General features: G+C 40.4%; 4 protein-coding genes across 4 annotated transcripts; 1 reads left to right on the top strand and 3 right to left on the bottom strand.

Annotated features, from left to right (window-relative positions):
• Positions 1 to 991: 991 nt before the first annotated feature.
• Positions 992 to 2,335, bottom strand: LOC141830183 (protein SHORT-ROOT 2-like). Its single transcript, XM_074717670.1, has one exon. It carries the CDS (start codon positions 2,333 to 2,335, stop codon positions 992 to 994), a length of 1,344 nt encoding a protein of 447 aa, XP_074573771.1.
• Positions 2,336 to 6,003: 3,668 nt separating this feature from the next.
• Positions 6,004 to 15,400, bottom strand: LOC141829424 (mechanosensitive ion channel protein 2, chloroplastic-like). The gene is made up of 14 exons (XM_074716884.1): positions 15,255 to 15,400; positions 14,901 to 15,097; positions 14,753 to 14,812; positions 14,097 to 14,254; positions 12,914 to 13,031; positions 12,736 to 12,830; positions 12,534 to 12,647; positions 11,132 to 11,189; positions 10,079 to 10,228; positions 9,844 to 9,954; positions 9,470 to 9,637; positions 9,260 to 9,373; positions 7,908 to 7,964; positions 6,004 to 7,156 (listed from the first exon to the last, which is right to left on the bottom strand). Exons 2-14 carry the CDS (start codon positions 14,976 to 14,978, stop codon positions 6,419 to 6,421), a joined length of 2,019 nt encoding a protein of 672 aa, XP_074572985.1. The 5' UTR covers positions 14,979 to 15,097; positions 15,255 to 15,400; the 3' UTR covers positions 6,004 to 6,418.
• Positions 15,401 to 16,503: 1,103 nt separating this feature from the next.
• Positions 16,504 to 17,581, top strand: LOC141829514 (putative strigolactone esterase DAD2). Its single transcript, XM_074717003.1, has 2 exons — positions 16,504 to 16,930; positions 16,995 to 17,581. The coding sequence occupies exons 1-2, from the start codon at positions 16,527 to 16,529 to the stop codon at positions 17,440 to 17,442; spliced, it is 852 nt and encodes a 283-aa protein (XP_074573104.1). The 5' UTR covers positions 16,504 to 16,526; the 3' UTR covers positions 17,443 to 17,581.
• Positions 17,582 to 17,622: 41 nt separating this feature from the next.
• On the bottom strand, positions 17,623 to 21,951 carry LOC141829220 (sulfite reductase [ferredoxin], chloroplastic-like). Its single transcript, XM_074716639.1, has 8 exons — positions 21,624 to 21,951; positions 19,579 to 20,358; positions 19,197 to 19,493; positions 18,918 to 19,115; positions 18,600 to 18,734; positions 18,384 to 18,500; positions 17,906 to 18,064; positions 17,623 to 17,823 (listed from the first exon to the last, which is right to left on the bottom strand). Exons 1-8 carry the CDS (start codon positions 21,792 to 21,794, stop codon positions 17,746 to 17,748), a joined length of 1,935 nt encoding a protein of 644 aa, XP_074572740.1. The 5' UTR covers positions 21,795 to 21,951; the 3' UTR covers positions 17,623 to 17,745.
• Positions 21,952 to 22,296: the final 345 nt, after the last annotated feature.

Raw genomic sequence — 22,296 nt, 5'->3', positions numbered from 1 at the left:
TCGTTCAATCCTAAATGTGATGAATATTTTGAAAGTCGATTTTTTAGTATGTATAAATTGTATTTTAAACTTATCAGATAGATGAATGAATCAGTATGCCATAGTTGTTGGGGCACATGCAAAAGCTGCCTCCATGTATCCATGAAAGTTGGACATGTCGTCTCCACAGATTTGTTGGATTGGACACGAGTTAATTTCTGAGGATTTTATTGTCTTGGAGTATGCCCTCTCATCTATGAAACCGTTGTGTATCGTGATTTATCTGTCGACGATATTGGATCACTTAAGATGAACAAATCATTTTTTACTGGATGAATGCCCGACTGTAGATAGACGGGAAAACAAACCAAGAGGGCAGAGGCGAGCAGCTCAGAGGGAGAGGGAGAGGGAGAGGGAGAGGGAGGAAGGCTCTGTTTTGCCACCCTAAATTCCACCAGCACCACCACTTTGTCCTAGCATACATTCTCTCCCTCCCACTGGCACCATGTGCGTTCTCTCATAAATTATTGTTTAAGCTTCCTCTGTGCAAATTCATCCATGGCGAATGGTTCGCATTTAATATTCTGTCAGAAAATAAAAAAAACAAAAGCCATATAGCTCTAAAACTTCCTTGTACTCCTCCTCCTCGCAGTCCTTCACTCTTTTGTCTCCATCTTCTCCTCCTCCTCCTCCTCTTTTCTTTTTCTTCATTCTCCTTCTCCTTCTGATCAGCAGCAACATAATTATAAGCTAGATATATTTAATTTATAGGGTTATATATATAGTTTATCCTATAGATTTTAGAATGATGGTGGAATGTTAAAACAGTTGCAGTTCAGTGTTTTGGCATTTTTGTGGTGTAGTCGGAGTTGGAGAAGTTTGTTGAATATGATCAGGCGAATTTGAATGTTTGATGTTGTTGATTAGGCAGATAGCTCGATCGACAGAGATGAACCGATCGATCGATCGGCAAAGCACTTGACGATCGAGCTGTGAGTTTTGGGCATCATCATCACTCTCGCGTGGTCGTGGCTGCAGGCTTCCACGCGCTCGCCCACACCACCGGCTTCTCCCTCCAGGCGAGGAATGCGCCGGCGGCGCCTGCGCGCATGGACCAGCCGTCCCGGTACCTCCTCAGCAACGCCCTCAGGTCGTCGGTGGCGTCGTCGCTGAACTCCAGCGGCTCGAACCCCGCCGCCCGCATCCGCCTCGACCACCTTGCGCCCGTGTCGCGCCGCTCCGCCGACGCGGCCGCCGGGCACGCCACCAGGTCCACCACCGCGCGGCCCGCCGCGCGTTCGAGGGACAGACGCTCCTCGCTCGCGCGCGGGAAGCTCTCCTCCAGCGACTCCAAGTAGGCGGAGAAGAATCCCAAGCTACTGCGGAAGAGTTTCAAGAACGCCTCCCCCTGCGGCTCCTCCTCCTCCTCCCCCTCCATCGATAGCTCTGCTTCCTCCTCCACCACCGTCACGATCATCGGGTCGAGCCTGCGGAAGGCCGCGAGGAGCGCGTCGCGGCGGCGGCCCACGGCCGGCACGCCGCGGAGCGAGTTGACGCAGTTGACCGCGAGGAAGCCGCCGCCGCCGCCGCCGCCCTCGCGGACGAGGCGGTCGAGGTCGAGGTCGGAGAGGTCGCGGCCGGCGGGGTGATGGACCGCGTCGAACCGGAAGGGCACGCCCATCAATCTCGCGAACCGCTCCATCCGCCGTCCGACCTCCCTCATCGCTTCCTCCTGCACGGCGGAAGCGGAGACCACGACGGTGGTGATGGCGACGCGCGGCGTATCGGCGTCGGAGGCCCGCGTGGCGAGCGCCTCGAGCAGCGTCGGCCACTGCGTGCAGAAGGTGTTGCTGAGGTCGATAATGTGGAGGCTCGACAACGCCGCCGCCGCCGCCGCCGACGACGACGAGGAGTAGAAGGAATCGAGGATGGCGGCGTTGGCCGCCACGTGCCCGAAGGGCGACCAGGGGCTGAGCTCCTGGAACCGGAGCGCGGTGCGGCGCGTGCACTCGAAGGAGGCACGGTTGCGGAGCGAGGCCTCGGCGAGGGCGCCGAGGGTGCGCGGCCCGGAGCAGGTGGCGCGCGCGAACAGCCCCTGGAGGAAAAAAGAGGCGAGCTTCTGCTCGCCGTCCCCGTACGGCGACGACAGCTCGTTCAGCGTCCACATGAGGCGGCGCGCCCGTCGCCCGTCGCGCGCGTCCATCGCCCGTGCGCACTCCAGCAGCAGCGCCGCCGCCCACGACGACGAGGACACGTCGAGATCACCGACGCCGGCGTCAGATGACGCCGCAAGGACAGGGAGAGGGAGAGGGAGGGAGGAGCTGGCGCAGGGGAGGTTGCCTTCCGATCCATCCATTGCCTGGAACAAGAAAATCCAATCGGCCGGCGCATTCTTCTACTAGGCAGCACAGTGCAAGCTCAACAGCGTCGCCATGGCCATCCACTAACACGCTAAACCAACACCCATCTAGATATATATATATATATAGATACACAGAGAGAGATGCATAAATAATTGGTGCACTTTTAATCATCCAAATGTTTCCGGTCACAATCTCTGAATTTGGATTGATGTTATTAATAAACTACTGCCATGGGGTTTAAGTTACATGTATTTATGATTGCACTTATAATGATAAGTGAGTCATATATCGAGTTTAAAATTAACCGTCCGTGGAGCAGAATTGTTGAAGTGGACAAGAGTCGAATTTCAACGAAGTCAAAACAATGACTGCCTCCGTCGTGGCCAACTGCAGTTTCTCGATTTACTTCTTCACAGATGATTGTGGGACCGACCGTGTGGGACCGTTGGATGATGAATTTCACCTTTTGTTGAAGAATTTAAAATTAACTAAACTATGAAAATGATATTTCAAATTTGACTTAGTTTTTTTATTAGTTTAGCTAATTTGACTTTAACTTGATTCCATATTAGCAATTTCTAAATTTGAATTTGTTTGATTATTTAAATTTTTTAAAATTTTAATTTGTTTATTAATTTTGATAGCTTGTTATTTATTATTTACTAGATTAGCATAATTCATAAATTTTATTTGTACATATCATTCATAAATATTATTTATAAATAATTTATAATTTTTATTCATAAATATTAATCAACTTTATTCATTGATTTTGATCAATTAATTGATTAACCTTCGATACTAAATTTGTTCATGAATATTTAATTTACTTATAGCCCTAATTGCACTGGCTGTCTGCTTGTGCACTTAGCTAAATATGCCGGTGATTGTGTAGTATTATTTTAGTTATTTAGCTAATGCATGCATGAGGGCTTTATGACCTAAATATTGAGCTAATTAATTATGATGTAAGCATTGAGTTAAAAGGACAATTCAAGGTCAACAATATATATATCTTCGGGGTATAGTTATATATATATATATATATATATAAAAGAGTTAGTTATGACGGAACAAAATTGTTAAAATGGATAAAAGATTGAATTTCAACAAAGTCGAGGCAATGTTCTCTTTCTGTTATGATCAACTGTAATTTTTCGATTTACCTTCATGATAGGACTAACCGTGTAGGAAAAGGTTAGCCAACACACTAGGCTCATGATAATACAGCTTGAAGACTCGAAGTATTCACCTATATGTGGGCATCGCTTGAGTCATCTGAAGCTAACCTTTGACCGTCCTCCAGAGTGGATCCACCACTGCACAACAGAAAGTGCACCACTTATGTTACACTAATTAATTAGCAATCTCCCATGCACCAATATATAGCCAAATGGTGAAAATGTGGCTTAGCTACAAATATACCTTCCACACCGTTCCAATAAAGGCATTGGCTAGATGTACGTACATATGCATAATATATGCATGATAATCCTACTCTTCTTCTAAAAAAGGTGGATCCGTCACCTTAACGGCCCCACACGGTATGTGAGGAGGTAAATAGTTGCAGTTGGTTACGACACAGGAGCGTATTGCCTGGCTTCACCAGGATTCAAACCTTTGTCCTCTTCTGCAAGTCTGCTGCGTCGTATCTATGCCCCGGGGGCATTATCTATCTATCCTTGATCCATATATGTGTTATGATATATCTATCTATCTATCCATCCATAGTGGAAGTGGAAATTAGCACACAAATAAATCACACAAGGCATGCAGGCATATAGGCATGACATGCAATTATAATAATCATTTTTGTGATGGTCTGAAGGCCAGCATGGGCCATGCAAGACTAGAGAGACGACATGCATGCACATATACTTACTCACTCAAGGACTACTCCTAAGAAGATGGGAATATTGTGACTCCACGAAAATGGCACTTCCCCTCAGAACTTTTTCACCTTCTTTTTCCCACTTCCGGCCAGGCCCTGCATAGCATCAGACAGACAGGAGGCCTGGCCTTAGGAGAAGAACACATGAAAGAAGAGAAGAGAGAAGAGAAGGGAGAGGATCTAGTACCTGTACATGTTGGAATTTAGCAGAAAGACTAAGTTTTAGCTTTTATGAGTGGGAGAGGCAGTGCAGTGGAGGAGGAATCTTTTTGCGGTGGGTGCGTCGCGCTGTTACTTCAGAGCTGAACAATAGATTGCGTCCCTTCTCCATGGGTCCTGCTTGAGATCTGCCTTTATTTGATGCTTCTGCCCTGCAGACGAGAGAAGGGAAACTCCTGCATGCATGCATGCTTAATTGTATCTTTATAACTTCTCTCAAAATCAGGGAGGAAAAAAAAACAAATAAAAGCAAGTGAAAAGTGAAGAAATTAAGAAAGAAATTAAAGAAATATAAATATAATATATATATATATATGATCCAGCAGGAGAGCTAGCTAGTTGCAGGCAGATATTGATCTTCTTTTTGAACTCTGAGGAAGAAGTGGAGCAGTGCCTTTTGCCTGTGCTTTGATTTGATTTGAGGACCATAGGTAGGCAGGCCAATTATATTTGTGTGTATAATGTACATAGACAATAATTTAGCCAGCCCTAAATAAATAAATTATCTAATATTCAATGGAGGCATGCATCTCACAAACATCAAGTATATTACTTAAAAACATTTATCTGAATGGAATCAATTTTTGTTATCTTGCCACAAGAATTCATCATGAATCCCCATATGAACTTAGCAATCTTACATTATAAATACAATTCCTCCTACCCCTATAGATGTGGTATAGTAGTAAAACATTTCGAGAAACACTAAAAAGATCAGAGTTGGAATTCCAAATGGCATAAATATCTTATAAGATAAACTAAGGGGCAATGTCTCTATCTCCATGATTAATTAAGAGGAGATTAAACACCTGAATTTAAAAAAAAAATCCAGGAGGATAAAAGGGAGCTCTGACCAAAGCAGAAAAGACTCGTATCTTTCTAAGGTAAAAAGAAAGACCACACACCTTAAGAGTTGAGACACAAGGAAAAGAAGAGAAAAAAAAGACTTGGTACATTTTGAAAATTAGAGGAAAGAGTAAGATCTCATGCCTTAGAGAATAAGAAAGACTCATAAAGTAGGAGGGAAAGCCTCATGTGTTGTAAAAGAAAGACAGCACATCTTTTGAGATAGGAGGGGCCTCATGCAGAGTAAAAAGGAGAAAACTCTCTTGCTACAAGTTAAAGAAGGAAAGACCTCATATCTACCTTTCAAGGTAAGCAAAAAGTAAGACCTCATAGCTCACAAGCTAAAAGGAAAAAAAGTGCTACCTCATGTCTTCCGGGATTGAAGGTAAATGGATGATCTGAGGCATTATAAGAGGCAAGAGAGTAATCTCACACCTTCCCATCAAAATACGCTTCCAAGATAATACCTGTTTCTGATGATGACACCACTTAACTTGGGCAAGCATGTTTTCTTCCATGTTTTCGGAGCAGTCTCTTATTTCCCTGGCTTGACCATACGATGGTCAAGCCATGATTTGAGATTCACCATCTTGAGACAAGCCACCTTAGCTCATCCAAATATGATTTTTTCTAGCAAATTGCAGAGCTGCAGCAGAACTTCATACACATTGAGAACAAAACTTATATTTAAGGCACCAAACGTGTAAAGAACAAAACTTACATGAAGGCAGCTTGAACAAGAGATTGTCACAAGCAATCTCCTTTTAAGTTTGTTTTGTTGCCTGCACTGTGTAGGTGAGTAAGCACTTGCAATCTTAGAATTAATGCCACATCAATGGAAGTTGATGTGTAATGTCTAAGAAGGAATCGGAAGGATGAATATATAACAATATTGTTTTTTTTTTCTTTTTTCAGCTAACAGCTTGTTTAATAAGAAACAACTTGGAGAGAGGAAAACCAAAAGCAATTCCTCATCCATGTTCTGTATACAATGATAATCAAATCAGACAAATGGGATACCACTATTTCATCAGTAGCCTATAAACAAGGTCATCAGAATCAATTCAACAATTTTTTTTTTCATTTGGTCATAATGTCACCTCAGGCGGTTGTGCCATGGTCAGCTATCATGGTCCCTCTTGTCAACTGATGCAACTGATCCTTTAATCTCCTTAGAAGTCTTAATAGGTACGTTAACACTGCTGCCAATGGCAACCTCATTTCCATCTAATTGTGCAGATGAACTCATTCCTTCTTCGATGGGGAGTGTAAGCTTTGACCCTTCAAGAGCCACCCCTAGGACGATGTTATCTTCGAATACTGGTTTGGGAGCTTGCAGTTTTTTACTTTGTACCTTTTCTACTTCTTTTTTAGTATCAAATTGCTCGCTAACAGCCTCGGCAGCGGAAGACTTTTGGCTACCAACTCTTGGAGTTGACTCTTCTGTATCTGGGTTGCAAAGCTGTGATGTGAATGAAGAATTGGATGAGGGTGTATCTGCTATGCCAGCTTTCATGTTTTTTGGCAAAGCATCTCCGGAATCTGCCTTCCTCTGGTGCTTGAATGAGTTTCCGCCACCAGTAGATGGAACTGACTTGGTCTCTATTGTAGCAGCAGTCTTATTGGTTTGATCTTGGTCTACACGAGGTTTTGTCTTGTCTTCACTGTTCAGTCTTGATTGAGACTCAATCAAAACAAATGAGTGACGGGGTGAGGCAGGATGTCTGAAAGCACTGTCTGCAAAGGGAATGTTTTCAGCATCTGTATCTCTGTATATTTTCTGGACGGTACGAATAGGAGTTGCGAGTCTAGCTCTGTGATGGCTGATGACTCTGAGGAGATCTAACATAACAGCTTCCTGTTAATTTCAATTTCCAACGCATTCAATGAGTTACGAGAGCATATAACAAATTGTCCATGAATGGTAAAACCAGTACAAGAGGTCAAAATAATAACTACAATAACCAGACATCCCAAAAGGTAAAGGAAAAGATGAACGATGGAGGAAGATGAAATGGCAGTGGATAGCTAAACTAATAATTGCTTGAACACACAAACACATCCGCTGATGATGTAGGCTCGGTGGCGGAGGAAGAATATTCGTGACATACAAAGGTATTGGGAGGGAGTGGAGGACGAAAACAGAGCTCCGAATCAACATTCTCGATGCTCAAGACAGAGGCTTGAAAATAGAGGAAGAAGATTGATTACTAGGTATTGGGAGGGGAAAAGTGGTCCCAAATAAAATGCAGGGTATGGGTGCCATTGGCATCACTGTCGAGTGTCGAGTCATACTAGTGCCGATATGATAATTAAGAAGTGCCCAGGGCCTGAATATCACATTATTTTGGTAACTACGAAGAAGGTAAGGTGCATGTCTATCTTGTAGAATAAGTTCTAAATGTCTAGTTGTCAAGAACAACAAAAGCTTTATAATTATGCACCATATGCTTACTTAAAACGTAGTTCCAGATTTTGGAAAACAATGCCTATTAAAATAGAAAAGCCAGCAAAATGAAATGGGAAATTACTTTATATGCAATATATATAAGCCATTTGACAAGGATAAATTATAAAGACAACTGCACAACCAGTGTACAATATCTCACCTTTACACAGTGGTACTGCTCAACATGTGAGGTCTTGACAAAGCATGATATAAGAATCTGTATAGAAAGAAATGTAACAGATGAATTATAAAACAATATAAAGCACCAAGGAACAAATAGAATAGTAATAGAAGTTCGAAGAACCAACGACTTGACAACATTAATATGAATCAAAATCAACTATGCACAAATGAAGTAAGAATAACAAATGACTAATAAGCATGAAGGTGTATGGTTATTTTGATATTGGTAAATACATAAATATTTGTGAGAAACTGTGAAGTTGGAGTAAACACAGATATTTGAAACTATATATCATACCATAAAATTTCTATAATCAAAGGATTGCATTCTCAATCTACATAAACCCAAACTAACTATTTACTTGATAGGTTCAGTGTAAATGCAACAATACAATGCTTTTCAAACATGCCATTGTCCCTAAGCATGGTGATCTCCTCCTCTCCTTTTGTATTCAACGTTTTTACTGCCCCAATAATTATGGCCATACATTTTGGAAATCAGTCAGTAGATTCTACTAAAGAATGAAGAGTAAAAACTCACACAACAAAGATGCTTCTAATAAAATGAAAATCGAAACAATAAAAACTAAAGCAGTCTCCAACCAGAAAATGCACACCATAGATGTTTATAACTAAAAAGGCCATTTAACATGGTGATAAAGTTACAAGATTGAAGAATAATGATGACAGAATTCCATAATTCTTGCACATTGTGTGACCAAGGGCATCATGGCATATGTCGGCCACTTTAAGTTTATCACAAAACCAACTTTCTGCAAGGACATAATAAAGGTTATACATTTTTAATCCATTGTAAAAGCTAGTATCTAACAACCAAGCATCCATGGATTGGAATCACTGCATGTTCAGCTCTTTTTTAAATTCTGATCATGGTTTAAGACCACCACAGCTATCCAAAATTAAAAAGAATTTTGAGTTATGTAGATCAAGCAATTGCACAAACTTGTAGAGGACTTCCTTAGAACCCAACTATGAACTGAAGGTTTCTCCATGATGACTGAAAACTCTAAAAGTCAGATATTTCCAACATGTCCATTTCCATAGAAATTCTAGAACCAGTAGAACATGCACCTGGATATTCCGTTTACAAATCAAACTCAATTTCAGGTTCATCCTAAACTTGTTTTAAAAAATATCTGGGTCTTTGTTAGTCAGATAAAACTAAAGAATAAACAATTTTTTGAATATATATATAAAAGAAGGAATTCTGGTTCCTTAAATTTGATAGAAATCCTGAGGTATTGAACTGTTCAGAAGTATGCATTGAAGAAATTTTTTAAAAAACAATTGTAGTTGGAGGCAGCTTACCATAAGAGCTTGATTTTCTGGGTCAATAATATCCAGAAATACTCTTCTATGCAACCTCTGCTGTTCTATTTGAGGATTTTTTGCTAGAACTTTTCGCATATCTGCTACAATGTTCTGCAGCAAAATATGAGAATAAAAAGAATAAGGTAGATGATCAAATAAATAAGAAATCATACTTTAATTGAGAAGATGAATAACTTTTTAACTCACACTAATTTTATCAACATCCAAATGACTGATGGCAATGTGGGTCTTAATACGCCAATGTGTCTTCTGGCTGAGGTTTCTCACAACATTAACAGTGAATATATGATTAGGAATATGAACTGCTTCACGATCTTCACCTCTTATGATAGTTGGAGACCACCAGCCAACATGCTGTCATTGTCCTTACCAATATTAGATAGCAAGTAACCAACACAAGCTTACCGGCATCAAATTTCACTTATATATAACATAAGAATATATCATTTAACATATGCAGTAAGGATAATAGTCTAAATTTTCTCCTGAATAGTTACGTAAAAAGTTATTTGGAAGGTTAGAACAACAATCCGTACTGTTAGTTAGGACTTATAACCAACCTCTACAATACCCGAAACATCATAGCCCTCAATCTTAGTCTGAATCCATTGATTGACAACAAAAGGCCGAGTTGCATGAATCATAACACTTGAAAGAAAATTTGTAAATATCTGTGGAAAAACATTAACAATAATATAATCAGTGAGTTATAATATAACAATTATAGTTCACAAATTGTCAAGAAATAGATGGGACTTACAAAGGCCTTGCTAAAACAATAAATTTTAGCATTACCTCACGACCAGCTAGAGTCAGTAGAACTGTACCAAGACCACCAGCAGTGACCCATTTGTGGGTAGAAAATCCCAGCAGTTCCATAAATAAAGAAACAGCAGCAACCCATACTGCTGTATATACAGCTCTTCCAGCAAACTGGAAACCCATCTGCACAAAACAAGGTAGAGCCATGAGTGAATAAAATTAAAATAATATCTAACTTGTCTCTACAAAAACTAAAAAATTCAGCACAAATTATAGGATAAATTATGAATGATCATTCTTGTGAAGCAAGCTTCAGGGCATGCTAGGCAAGAGCCAGCACCAATAATAAGGATCTCACAAAATTTTAGAGAACATATTTAAAAAATAGTAGAATTTCTTTAAAAAGGTGTTAAGATATTCAACTGATCCACAGTAAGCAATAAACAAGTGAATAGCCAACAAAGTTCAGTGCTAGTTAAACTACATACTCCTAGCAATTGCATATTTTTGTTCTTAATAAAAATTTTCCAATGTATAGGATGACTTTGTTAGCAGATAGGAAGAGGTTACCATTTTATAGTTAAGACCACAGATAAATAATTTTGGGATGTACCCGGAAAAAAAGAACCATCATGAAGAGTTCATCCAGACATAATGCAGACAGTCCAAATCCAATGTCCTTAAATTATAAGGTGTTAATCAAGAATTAAAATTTTATTTTTGTATCACTTAGAATGATACCTGTGGTGTCAATCCAGGCAAACACTCGGCACAATTTGGCACATTAAATTTGGATGTACCTGGCTATAACTAAGTCCTATTTAGATGTCTAGTGGGTGAAATTGAGATAACGTGGACTCTTTTTCCCTCTCCTATCCCGTCCTCCCCCTTCACATAAAGATTGTCACAAGCAAGTCATACAGATCAGGCTAACCTCAGATTTGAATAATAATAATAATATATAGATGAGTACTCCCTTCACATAAAGATTACACTAAGAGAATGTGAATATAATTGTCGCAAGCAAGTCTTCACATAGATGGATATTGATTTGATGGACATAATTGAAAATATGAAAAAATATACCTTTCTTGTATCATCGGCACTAGTCTCGGTGAAGAATTTTTGTGACTGTTGAATGAAGCTGGATGGGTACATAATAAAAAATACGAAAATAAATATATGTTGCATAAAGAAGAATAAAACCTAAATATAATAATGAAGAAATTGTACAATTTTTTAAATTGTAACAGAGAGCAAAAAATTCCTGAGCATTATTTCAGTCACAAGTTAAATGATAAGGCAGTATTTGTTTTGGAAAATATTTTTTAGTATTTCATTTTTCTTTTCAAAGAAAAAAAATATTCACAACAATATATCTGATAATACTAAGCAAATTACCAAATCACATCCTTGATAATTGGAAATGACTAAATTGAGCCCCACTAATAGTTTTTCACCAAAAAGCAGCATTGATTTTTGTCCCGTATGAATACCCTGGATTTGTTATTCCATGACCGCAAGCAAACTATAACTTAGCTTGTAACGGCTTTGGGGTAAAAAAAAATATTTTTGGCAACATGGAAATTGGTGTTTTAAAGATTAGAATGATATAAATTTACAAAATAATTACCGCAAGCTTATTTTCAAATTAGCTTGTAGCTACTTTGTGCCAATTTTCAGAGCACAAGCTGAAAATCAACTTGTGTTGTAAATATCACAGATTCAGAACATTTTGGCGTTTGAGACAACCTAGGTCAGACATATCAGATTTCCATATTATCATTTTTTTAGCCCTAAATCTTAAACAAGCTCATATGCAAATCTGTTTACTGCAAAAAATTTCACATATTTACACTGAACTTTGATACATCCTAAGCCTCCTTCTGTGTGCCCAAATAATTGTTTGCCTTAAATCTTACCAGAAGCTGATTTGCATTTCACCTTGTTGCCAAAAAACAACAAACGCAAGGTATTATGAGAAAAAAGGACCTAAGGCACTTATGGGTTAAGAAAAAGCAGTAAATAGCTGTGATTTGTTCATTTCCAAATACAAGGACATGTTTTTTGGCGAAACACTCATAATTATATTTGCTTGTTTTTAGGGAAGATCAAGCGAGTCATAAAGATGAGGAAAACGTTTTTAAAAAATTTCTTTTTATTTTCCAATTTTTTCCTCAAAAGGAAGCAAACACACCATAAAGTTTTATTTCCCTGATCAATCTAAAAGTAGGTCCTCCTAATTTCCTACTCATATACAAAAAGCTGAAAATGTGAACCATGCAGAAATATATTACAGGCACCCTGGCTGAAATCTAACTTATAATTCATTTTCAAGTATGAGTGCATCAAAGTAGCCAGTTGATATAAACTTTAATTTAAACTAGGGATCACTAAAGAACTTGATTATAATATTGCTGCCGTCAATAGGTGCATAGAAAGAAGAGGCCATGCCAACTATTTCTGATTTGGAAATGGTTATACTTACCTTGAGAAACAATAGGCAATGGCCAGAACTGATGATAAGGATCTTATGAAGTTCAGAAATCGTTTCTTAACTAGTTGGCTTGCTTCAGCCGGTAGAACTACAGGGTCCAAAGATCTGAAAATTGATTTAATTTTGTTAATGTGAAAGCAGGATTAGACATACAACACTAAACAAAAACAAGGAAACAAGTATTTAAACAGACCTGCAGATAAGCATGGTTCCGGTCCAAAGAAGCAGTGGTTGAACGTATGATGTTGAAATATAGTATGTTTTACTCTTTTTCCAGTTACTGTCATTCTGTTAGAGAAATTGAAAAAGAATATGTTATATTAAACTCCTCAATAAGTGAAAACATAAAGTAGTCATGCATAATTACTTACACTAAACAGGCTTCTAAGGTAGCACATCATCGGCCCAAGACCCCATATAGAAAAAGCAACAAGTCCAACAGCAGGGATTAATTGAAGAGAATGACTTCCAAGCAATGCATTGCATGATCTATAACATAATCAAATTAGATGTTTTACAATCCATGTTAAGATAAAATTGAAATAAAGGGCATCAATCGCTAAAAAAACATACATATATATAAAGGCTAGTCAAATTTCTCCATAAGCTTTACCAAAAGAAATAAAAGAAAACTGATATTTCAAAATGGTTACTTTTCATCATGGCAAAATTGGACATGTTTGCAGTTAGGCTAATCCACAAAACATTCATTGCAAAAGGATTTTTTAGTTAGAATTCAACTGTTTATAATTAAACCATCAACAAACAGTCGCTATTGTTACAGAATTCGAGTCCAGCTACTCTAACAAACCAGATAACCATCTATGATCTATGGGCCAAAATAAGTAAATTAATCTTTTTAAAAAAACAAAAGATTTATAGCATTACTGATTAACCAAGTTCTTTGAACCATTTAGTCTTACACTCTGTGAACCACAGGGAGAAATTAACACTGGTTAGCTCCAAATTGTGATATCATTTTGCAGCACTATTTAGCAAATTACAGTGTATTGATTGTCATTATAACACTGGAGCGTCAGTTGAAGTTGTTCACAGAACACCATTGGAGTGGTGGAATTAAATACTAGAAACTTGAATCTAAAATCAAACTTTACTACCATGGAGGCTTAAATAGGTCCTTGCTGAAAGAAAGACCTGGTTCAATTCCCTGATGCATGAAAAGGGGAATGAAAGAGAAAGAGAGCAAACATATGAGAAATAATTGGATGGAAGGCCACTGCTAAGCGAAATTTATTCTGCTAATCAACACTAGAACCACAGTACCATACAAGGAATGAGGTAATGTTAGAGAAATTCAGAAAACAAAGGTAGGAGAGTAAACAGGACTAATTCACTTAAGACTGAAAGCAAAGGACATACATTAACAGAAGAGTTACTGCATGAGGATTTTGGTTGATATATTTGTGTTCGGAAAGGAAAAATTTTAGTATATGTTAGGACAATCTCACCAATTTGCAAATTATTCACTAGAAGAAAGTAGAAATGAAAGCATCAGCACTTTTTTACTTAGTAATAGTCAGACTAAGGCAATACCTAGTCAAAGCCAACGTGGTATTTCTTAAATGAGGGATTACATCTCCAGTGCTTGGCAGATTAAATGACTGGCATTTGAAAACACTGCATTTGTATGGAATGCAAAACCTTGACTTGTATATCCTGTTTGAAACATGAACAGTCCAAGCATCTTTTCTCTGTAGGGAAAGTGTTAAATATGCATGAGGAAGACATTATAAGCGAATTGAGTAGCTTTATGTGAAGAATATAAACTATGAGTTTGATTTTCTTGTTACAAAAAGTGATACATTTGCTTGCAAAGAAATCCTAAGTTCATGAGCTAAAAAGATATAAATTATTAACATAAAAACTTTGCAACAAGATATAAATTCATAAGGCTTAGAATACAAGCTCTTTGCAACAATCGTCATTAACAGAAAACCTTTGAAAGTGTAACCATGATAAAAGATATAAATTATAAAAAGGATTTTACATTTTCAAAATCTAGAATGCATGTCTGAACATTACAGATGAAACAACCTTCACATTTATAAGTAACTTAACTCAATAATGTGACTTAGTAATTACACATGAGAAAAAAAGTGAGAAGCATAGTAGAAGTTCTTGATATTGAGACATAATAAAACAACATTGAGAAAACATTGTGGAATTTTCTATGCAAAGAATTATCATACCCAAACATTAGAAGAAAGGAGAGAAGCCTTCACCCGGTTCCACTCCTTTGATCTAAAGTTCTACAAAAAAAAAACACACATTGGTCTTGAGATATTACAAATGGACAAGGTTCCAACCAAAAGAAATATTCCTTGCACTTCCATATACCTTAGGTCGACTGTTGTGGGGAAAGCTTTGGGCAACACATAGTTCATGGAGCAAATGTAGCGAAGATCCAACAGTCATTCTCAGAATGCAATACGACTTAGCAATAAAGGAATTTGATAGCCAGAATCCTTCTTCCTACTCTGCTAGAATTTTCCAAGAACGAACGGATTTACAAACGGACCCTGAAGCCCTAAAACCTGCCAAATGATTGAATAAGCAAACAAAGAGTAAGAAGGGAAAAAAATCCACGACACCCGTCGAGCTAGGTATACAAAGCCAAACTCAATTTTATGTTCCTTACGCAAGGCTTGCAAATATAAAACAAAACCGATCGAACAAGGGAACGAGATCTACCTCCAAGAATCGAGATCAAACAGCTTGATTCGATCAGGAACAAACGCTGGAGGATCGACCTGGGAGAGAGATCGGAGTTTTGCGGAGAGGAGAGACGACGGCACGAAGCGGCGGCGATTTTTCTGTTTTATTTTACGCGGAGGCCATCGACTCGGATTGTTGGACGGGCCAGGCGGAAGGCGAGCCGAAATTGCGACGGCGTTGACTCTCTGTTTTATTTATATAATTTTATAAAATTATAAAAATTAATAATTATAAAATGACTTTGTAGCTAAGTAAATTAAAATTTGATAAACAAATATGTTTAAACAAAACTCAGATTAATTACAAATAGATTTGATCTACTGCGCGCGCCATGGATTCGTGCGCGCCCGTGAGTGACACTGCCGACCTACCACCATTGCCGCCCGTTTTGCCGCGTCGTTTGGCTACTGTCGGGCGCCAGATCGGGCGTGATCGACGCGCCACTTGTAAGAGCTTCGTCCGACATTGAATTTCGAGTAGATAGTGATCAAAATCTGACGTAATTTGGTCGGAAATAGTCAAATCACGCAGCCGGTAATGGCGCGCCCACTGCCCCCTATGATCGGGTCGGATTCTGACCAAATTGTGGGCGGTGGTCCGCGCGTGCCCGATTGCGAGCTCGATTCCGCTCGAAATTTGATCGGAGTCCGGGTCCTGACCGATCGGAAGGTGACGCCTGTCAATCGACCGCTGGATTCCGATCCGACTGGGGCGGGCGGACAGCTGCCGGCGACGTGCTGAGTAGGAACGAGATGGTGGATCGGGGGCGGAACACTGTGTATTCTCACATTTGGACGGTCCAGATCTAACGCGTGATCGTGTGATGGACAGTGGATCGTGCATCGCTCACGGGCACGCACGAACCCGTTGCCTAGTATATCAGATCTCTAATTACAAATGTATACGACAATTATTGGGCATCAAAATGGGCACCTCCAATGATTGGGTAAAAACTAAGTCATGCAAAGGACCAATAAGTGCATGCCAAGTGGAACGACATACCCACTAGGCGACCAATTTCGTGCGGCATCAAAAACTTATCCATCGCCCGTCTCGCCCAGAATAGCAAGTTAGCAACTCAGCCAATCGAGCCGACCGGTGGTTCGATTTCAGCGGTCCGTTCGGCCCACGTCGCACTGGGTGGGTCCTGGACCGTGCATCGAGAAGCGTCCTGAGGTTCTAAAACAGAAGAGAAAGGGAAAGCAGGCTTGCGATTCCAATTCCGTAGAAGCTTTCGACGAGAAGACGATGGGATTGGGAGGAGGCAGCGGCGGCAATGGAGACTCCAGCAAGCTGCTGGAGATCCTTAACGTGAGGATGGTCGGCGCCGGCGACCGAGTTATGGTGCTCTCCCATGGATTCGGCACCGACCAGTCGGCGTGGAACCGGATCCTTCCTTTCTTCCTCCGCGACTACAGGGTCGTCCTCTACGACCTCGTCTGCGCCGGCAGCGTCAATCCCGACCACTTCGACTTCCGCCGATACACCACCCTCGACGCCTACGTCGATGACCTCCTCTCCCTCCTGGACGCCCTCTCCGTCGACCGCTGCTTCTTCGTCGGCCACTCTGTCTCCGCCATGATCGGAATCCTCGCCGCCATCCGCCGCCCTCGCCTCTTCCTCAAGCTCATCCTCGTCGGCGCCTCCCCAAGGCAATCCACCGTCAATTTCATCTTGTTACTATGAGAAAACGCTAAATATATCACTCGATCATAGGTTTTTGAACGATCACGAAGCTGGGTACCATGGGGGATTCGAGAGGGAGGAGATCGAGGAGGTGTTCGCGGCGATGGAGGCGAACTACGAGGCCTGGGTGCGGGGCTTCGCGCCGCTGGCGGTGGGGGCGGACGTGCCAGCGGCGGTGAGGGAGTTCAGCCGGACGCTGTTCAACATGCGGCCTGACATATCACTGTTCGTGTCGAGGACTGTGTTCAACAGCGACCTGCGCGGTTTCCTGGGACTGGTCCGCCCGCCCTGCGTCGTCGTGCAGACCGCCAACGACGTGTCGGTGCCGCCCTCCGTCGCCAGCTACCTCAGGGCCCACCTCGGCGGCCGCACCACCGTCGAGCTCCTCGGCGACGAGGGCCACCTGCCTCACCTCAGCAACCCCGCAGCCTTCGTCCAGGTCCTCCACCGCGCGCTGACGACGACGACGACCCCATAAACATCCGCAGGCAGATTCATCCGTCGCCGCCGTTTATTAACTGCATCTAATTATGTCTAATTAATCACGTCAAACATAATGTGTAATCATTTTAGACTTATCACGTGATGCCTTCCGTTGAACAATAAATTTCAGATTAAAAAAAAAGAAAAATTCATAAAACGTAACATATCAACCATATAAATAAGCTCTTCACCCAAAATGTATTAATAACATCAGAATCATTTTATCATCACAACTCAGTAACAACTCTAGCTCATCATCACTCATGAGCTCTTCATGCTCAGCTCTTCGGCAAAGAGCTTAGGAATGGGCAGTGAGGTTGTCTCCAACTGGAAGAGCCTCCCAGTTCTCCACCAGCTCCCGCAACTTATCAAAACCCTAGAAAAAACAATGAAAGACCATGATGATTCAGCCTGTGGACTTGTGATCAGCGTAGAAGGGGAATAAATTTAATACTCACTGTCCTAGTGGCAAAGCTGCCAAATGATTCAGCCTGTAGACGTTTTGTCTTCCAGTTATAGAACAGTGGCTCGAATACCTTCTCCAGGTTTTGGACCTTGACCTTATCCATGAAGCATGCTGCTAAAGAGGTCTGGTTAGGGGTGCCACCAAGCCATATCTGAACCAAAATATAAAGAGAATATCAGTTTGTAAGTATTTATTTGGCAGCTTGCAGCATGTATCTATAAAAGAGCCTTTGCATATTGTTTCATCAGCATCACAGCACATACAGTGCTTGATATTTGTTTAGACATGAAAGATTACTAGAAATTCTTTAGCGAAGCTGAAGGCTGCGAGGAAACAACAATGTAGATATCCTAGGCAATTATGGTCAAATTATTTTACTTAAGCGTTTAATCACTAGAATTGTTCTACTATACAGTCTTAGCCGTGATGTTCATGTAGCATTAGTAAAACAAAAGAATAAAACCGAGTACCTGATAGCTGTTGGGACCATCACCAACGAGTCCTAGCTCAGCCATGTAGGGTCTGGCACAACCGTTGGGACAGCCAGTCACTCTTATTACGACAGACTCATCGGGCGTGAGGCCTACCTGAACAATAACAGGAATGTTACATCTACCACTTGTCTGAAAACAAGAGGTATATCCTTACTATCTTATCACTATGCTAGGGTGGTATGATTAGGTTACCTTATCAAAGACAGCTCTAACTCTTTTGAGAATGTCAGGAATTCCTCTCTCAGCTTCGGTGGTTGCTAGTGGACAAAGTGGCAGAGCAGGACATGCCATTGCAGTTACATTAAGAAGATCAACCTCACTTGGTTGCTGTTAAGAAGATGAGTATAAAAATAGTAAATTGCAAGGAAAGGGGAAAAATTTTGGCCACTTTTGGCTAACATTTGAGTATAATAGCCTAACTGTGAGGCGAACTTCCCTTCAACAAAACAAAAAGATATAATAAATTGCTACTATTTTAACGATTTGCAGAAATATGATGACAAACTTTACCAAGAAACCAGCTTGGGCAAGAGTTGCAGAGATATCCTTTTTCCACGAGTGATGAATGTCACATAGAATCAAATTTTGGTTAGGTGTAATCCTCATATTGAGGCTATACTTCTCAATTATTTCTCTTAATGCTTTTTTCATTGCTCCTCTTATCCGCCCATTATCAATATGCAGTCCACAGAACAATGCGCCATCACCCTGCAAAATCAGTGAAATACTGAAAACGCAAGTACAAATATAGGAAGTAAAGATAATGAGTATTAACAAATGTGGTTAGACCTGATCATGCCATCCAAGATAACTTTTAAATTCCCACTCTGGTAATTCATGGAATGGCTCAAACTTCTTTCCATAATACTGCTCCACGACAGTGCGGAACTTGTCAATTCCCCATTCATTTATCAAGTACTTCATTCTACTGTATCTACGGTCATCTCTCCTCCCATTTTCTCGTTGAGTAACAACAATAGCTTTTACAGCATATAAGATGTCTTCTTTTGGCACATATCCTAGAGGTTTCCCCAAACAGGGGAAAGTGGTTTCCACCCTGTGTGTTCTTCCCATGCCACCTCCTACCTACAAAAGCAATCCGAATCGGTTTGATAAACATTAAGGGAAAGAGCTTTAAGAAAAATACATAATGAAGTGTAAAACTTATTACGTAGATGTTGAAGCCTTGAGGTTCACCATTATCATCAGAAACAACAACAATACCAATATCATTTGTCAAGATATCCACAGAGTTGTCAGTAGGCACAGTCACTGCAACCTTAAACTTTCTAGGCAAAAATTGAGTGCCATAAATAGGCTCTGGAGAATCAGGGAAATTTGTCCCATTTGAGTTGTCATTACGAGCTTTAACCACTTCAGCAGGCTCTGCTGACATAACCTTTTCTCCATCTACCCATAAATCATAATATGCACCAGACTGTGGGGTTAAAAGTGCAGCAATATTTTCTGCAGTTTCCTGAGCAAATAGATAGTCTTTTCTGGTATATGGCGCAGCAGGAGCTAATACATTTCTGTTCAAATCGCCACATGCACCAAGAGTTGAACCCATGTTTCTAATAATGGTACTCATGACAGTTTTGAGGTTCTTCTTCAGAATCCCATGCAGTTGAAACGTTTGCCTAGTGGTCAAGCGGAGAGTACCAATTCCGAAATCATCAGCAAGATCGTCCATAGCCAAATAAAGTTGATTTGGAACTTTACCACATGGATTTTTTGTACGAAGCATAAACTGGTAAGCCTTTATGCCACGCTCATCTCTATTAGTTTGTTGATAACTTCCATGAAATTTTATCAGCTGGGTAGCAGCCTCATTTATGTTTGGGGCATCATTCATTATTTCCTCATTAAGAGGATATCTGAGGAAGTTGCTCTGCTCCTTGAACAGTTCAACCTTGCTTCGCTTGCCCTTAGAACTCTCTGGCTTTGTAGACTGCCAAAATAGAAGATCGGTGACAAAGGAAAACAAGAATATCAAGAGCACAGGTATTACTGCTTATATCTATACATTAGGATGTAAAAAAAAACAAAAAAGAAAAATCTCAAAAGAAGCAAACTGAAATATATTCATCTAATGAATGCACCCTTGGATCCACAAAGGCATTTGCTAGTTCTTCCCTCGTGAAATTATCAATAGATTCTTCTATTGAAATATCCTTTTTGAATCTAGGTATGAAATATCAAGCAAAGCAGCATTGTGAAGCCAAATTCCAGTTTTACAATTCTTTATGTTTGCATATAAATTGCCCTGTCCCAAGGAAAAATAAAGTAAAAAAAGACAGGCCATGCCATGTTAGTCCTGACAAATTTATATTGGATACATGCAATCTATCAATCAGAGTGATTTGTGACTGAAGCATAGCACCAAAGGTTGTAGGTGGATAGAAAAGTTCTATGATCACAGAGTGTACGTGCAAATATTTTTCTACTTGGTTGTTGGTATAGCAAATTTTTATTTGCACACAAATCAGGAAATGCTTTCATCTTCAGGAAGGTGACAACTATTACTCTTGAAGATTCATCTCAAGCAACTAGGAGATGTTGCTGACAACAGTAAGGCAACATTGAAATTTTTATGCAAAGAGAAGCTAAACTTCTTTTTACAATATTACGTATCTCTGATTCACCCAATCCCTAACACAACAAAAGATATAAAAAAACATATCTCAAAAGCTGTGTCATAGGCTTGGAGATGTTTGGGAAGACTTCACAATAAACTAGGTTACCACACATACCAAGGTATTTCATGTGTGCTATAGAACTCTTTTCCTACCTAGACCTGACCTCGTATAATTCAGGAGCATAGATAAAGAACTTGGACAATATTAAGGTTCACAATATTAAAAACTTAAGTAGCCCCCTAGACCAACCAATGATAGAAACACTAACTTGAGCTGGCAAGGACTATTTATTAAACTAATCTTAAACTGAAGAACCCGGAAATGCAATGCACATTTTGACTGATATTAAGATGTTAAAGCACAAGAATTGTGGATCTTCGTAAGATCCTGAAAAATCATCCATACAAAGCTTGATTGTATCCTTGGAAGGATGTGGTATCTACACTTTCGAAGCAAAGACAGGCATTTCTATCCAGCATAACCGCTCGATTAAACGTCAACTCAACCATCATAAGAACCAAGATGAGAGTTTTAAAACACTTGCGGAAAGTAACACAAGAAAAAACACGAATCTTACGGTAGAAACAGCCCTGACAACCGAGGAGGAACGCGATGAGGTCGCCACCCGCAACATCCGAGATGAAATCCGGTGCTGAATCAACCCGGACAGCCTCATCCCGCGGAACTCATTGATCGGCGCCGCACGATCCACCCCAACTCCTCCGACACCCGCCGCCGTCGCCGCCATTGGAGAACCGCAAGAAGACGTAACCCTATAAGAGAAATTTATAGCGCTTGGTTCCGGGCGCAGTGCAGCAGAGGAAATCGACCGAAGAACGGAACCCTAGAAGACAAATCCAAACTGTGTTCTTATTCCTGCGGAGCGCAGTCGATGACGAGAGGAAAGGCAACACTTCGGATCGAAGGGCGAGGAGGGTGGAGCACTAAACACTAAACAGTTCGGTAGTGGACCGTGATATTTTTACCCGATTTTTCACACCCGGGCGTAGTTTGGATTAATATTGCACGCGATTCGTGCGTTTGGGCAGCTGAGGTGCGTGGTAATAACAAAGAGGCTGCACATATTGAAAGTTCATTGAATCTGGACCGAATTGATGTAAGGAAAAGTTTAGGACTTATTTAGCAATTTTAAAAAATATTAATAATTAAATTAAAGTACTTCCAAAAACATTATTATATAAAAAGAGATTTTGGACACATCCGTTTTTATTTTGGTTTTTTTTAAAAAT

This window comes from Curcuma longa, chromosome 5 (assembly GCF_044706935.1).
Source record: "Curcuma longa cultivar G26 ecotype Majalengka, Jawa Barat chromosome 5, ITB_CL_G26_1.1, whole genome shotgun sequence".
NCBI classification, from domain to species: Eukaryota; Viridiplantae; Streptophyta; class Magnoliopsida; order Zingiberales; family Zingiberaceae; genus Curcuma; species Curcuma longa.
The sequence above is the reverse complement of the archived record's forward strand: the minus strand, read 5'-3'. Positions and strand labels throughout refer to the sequence as shown.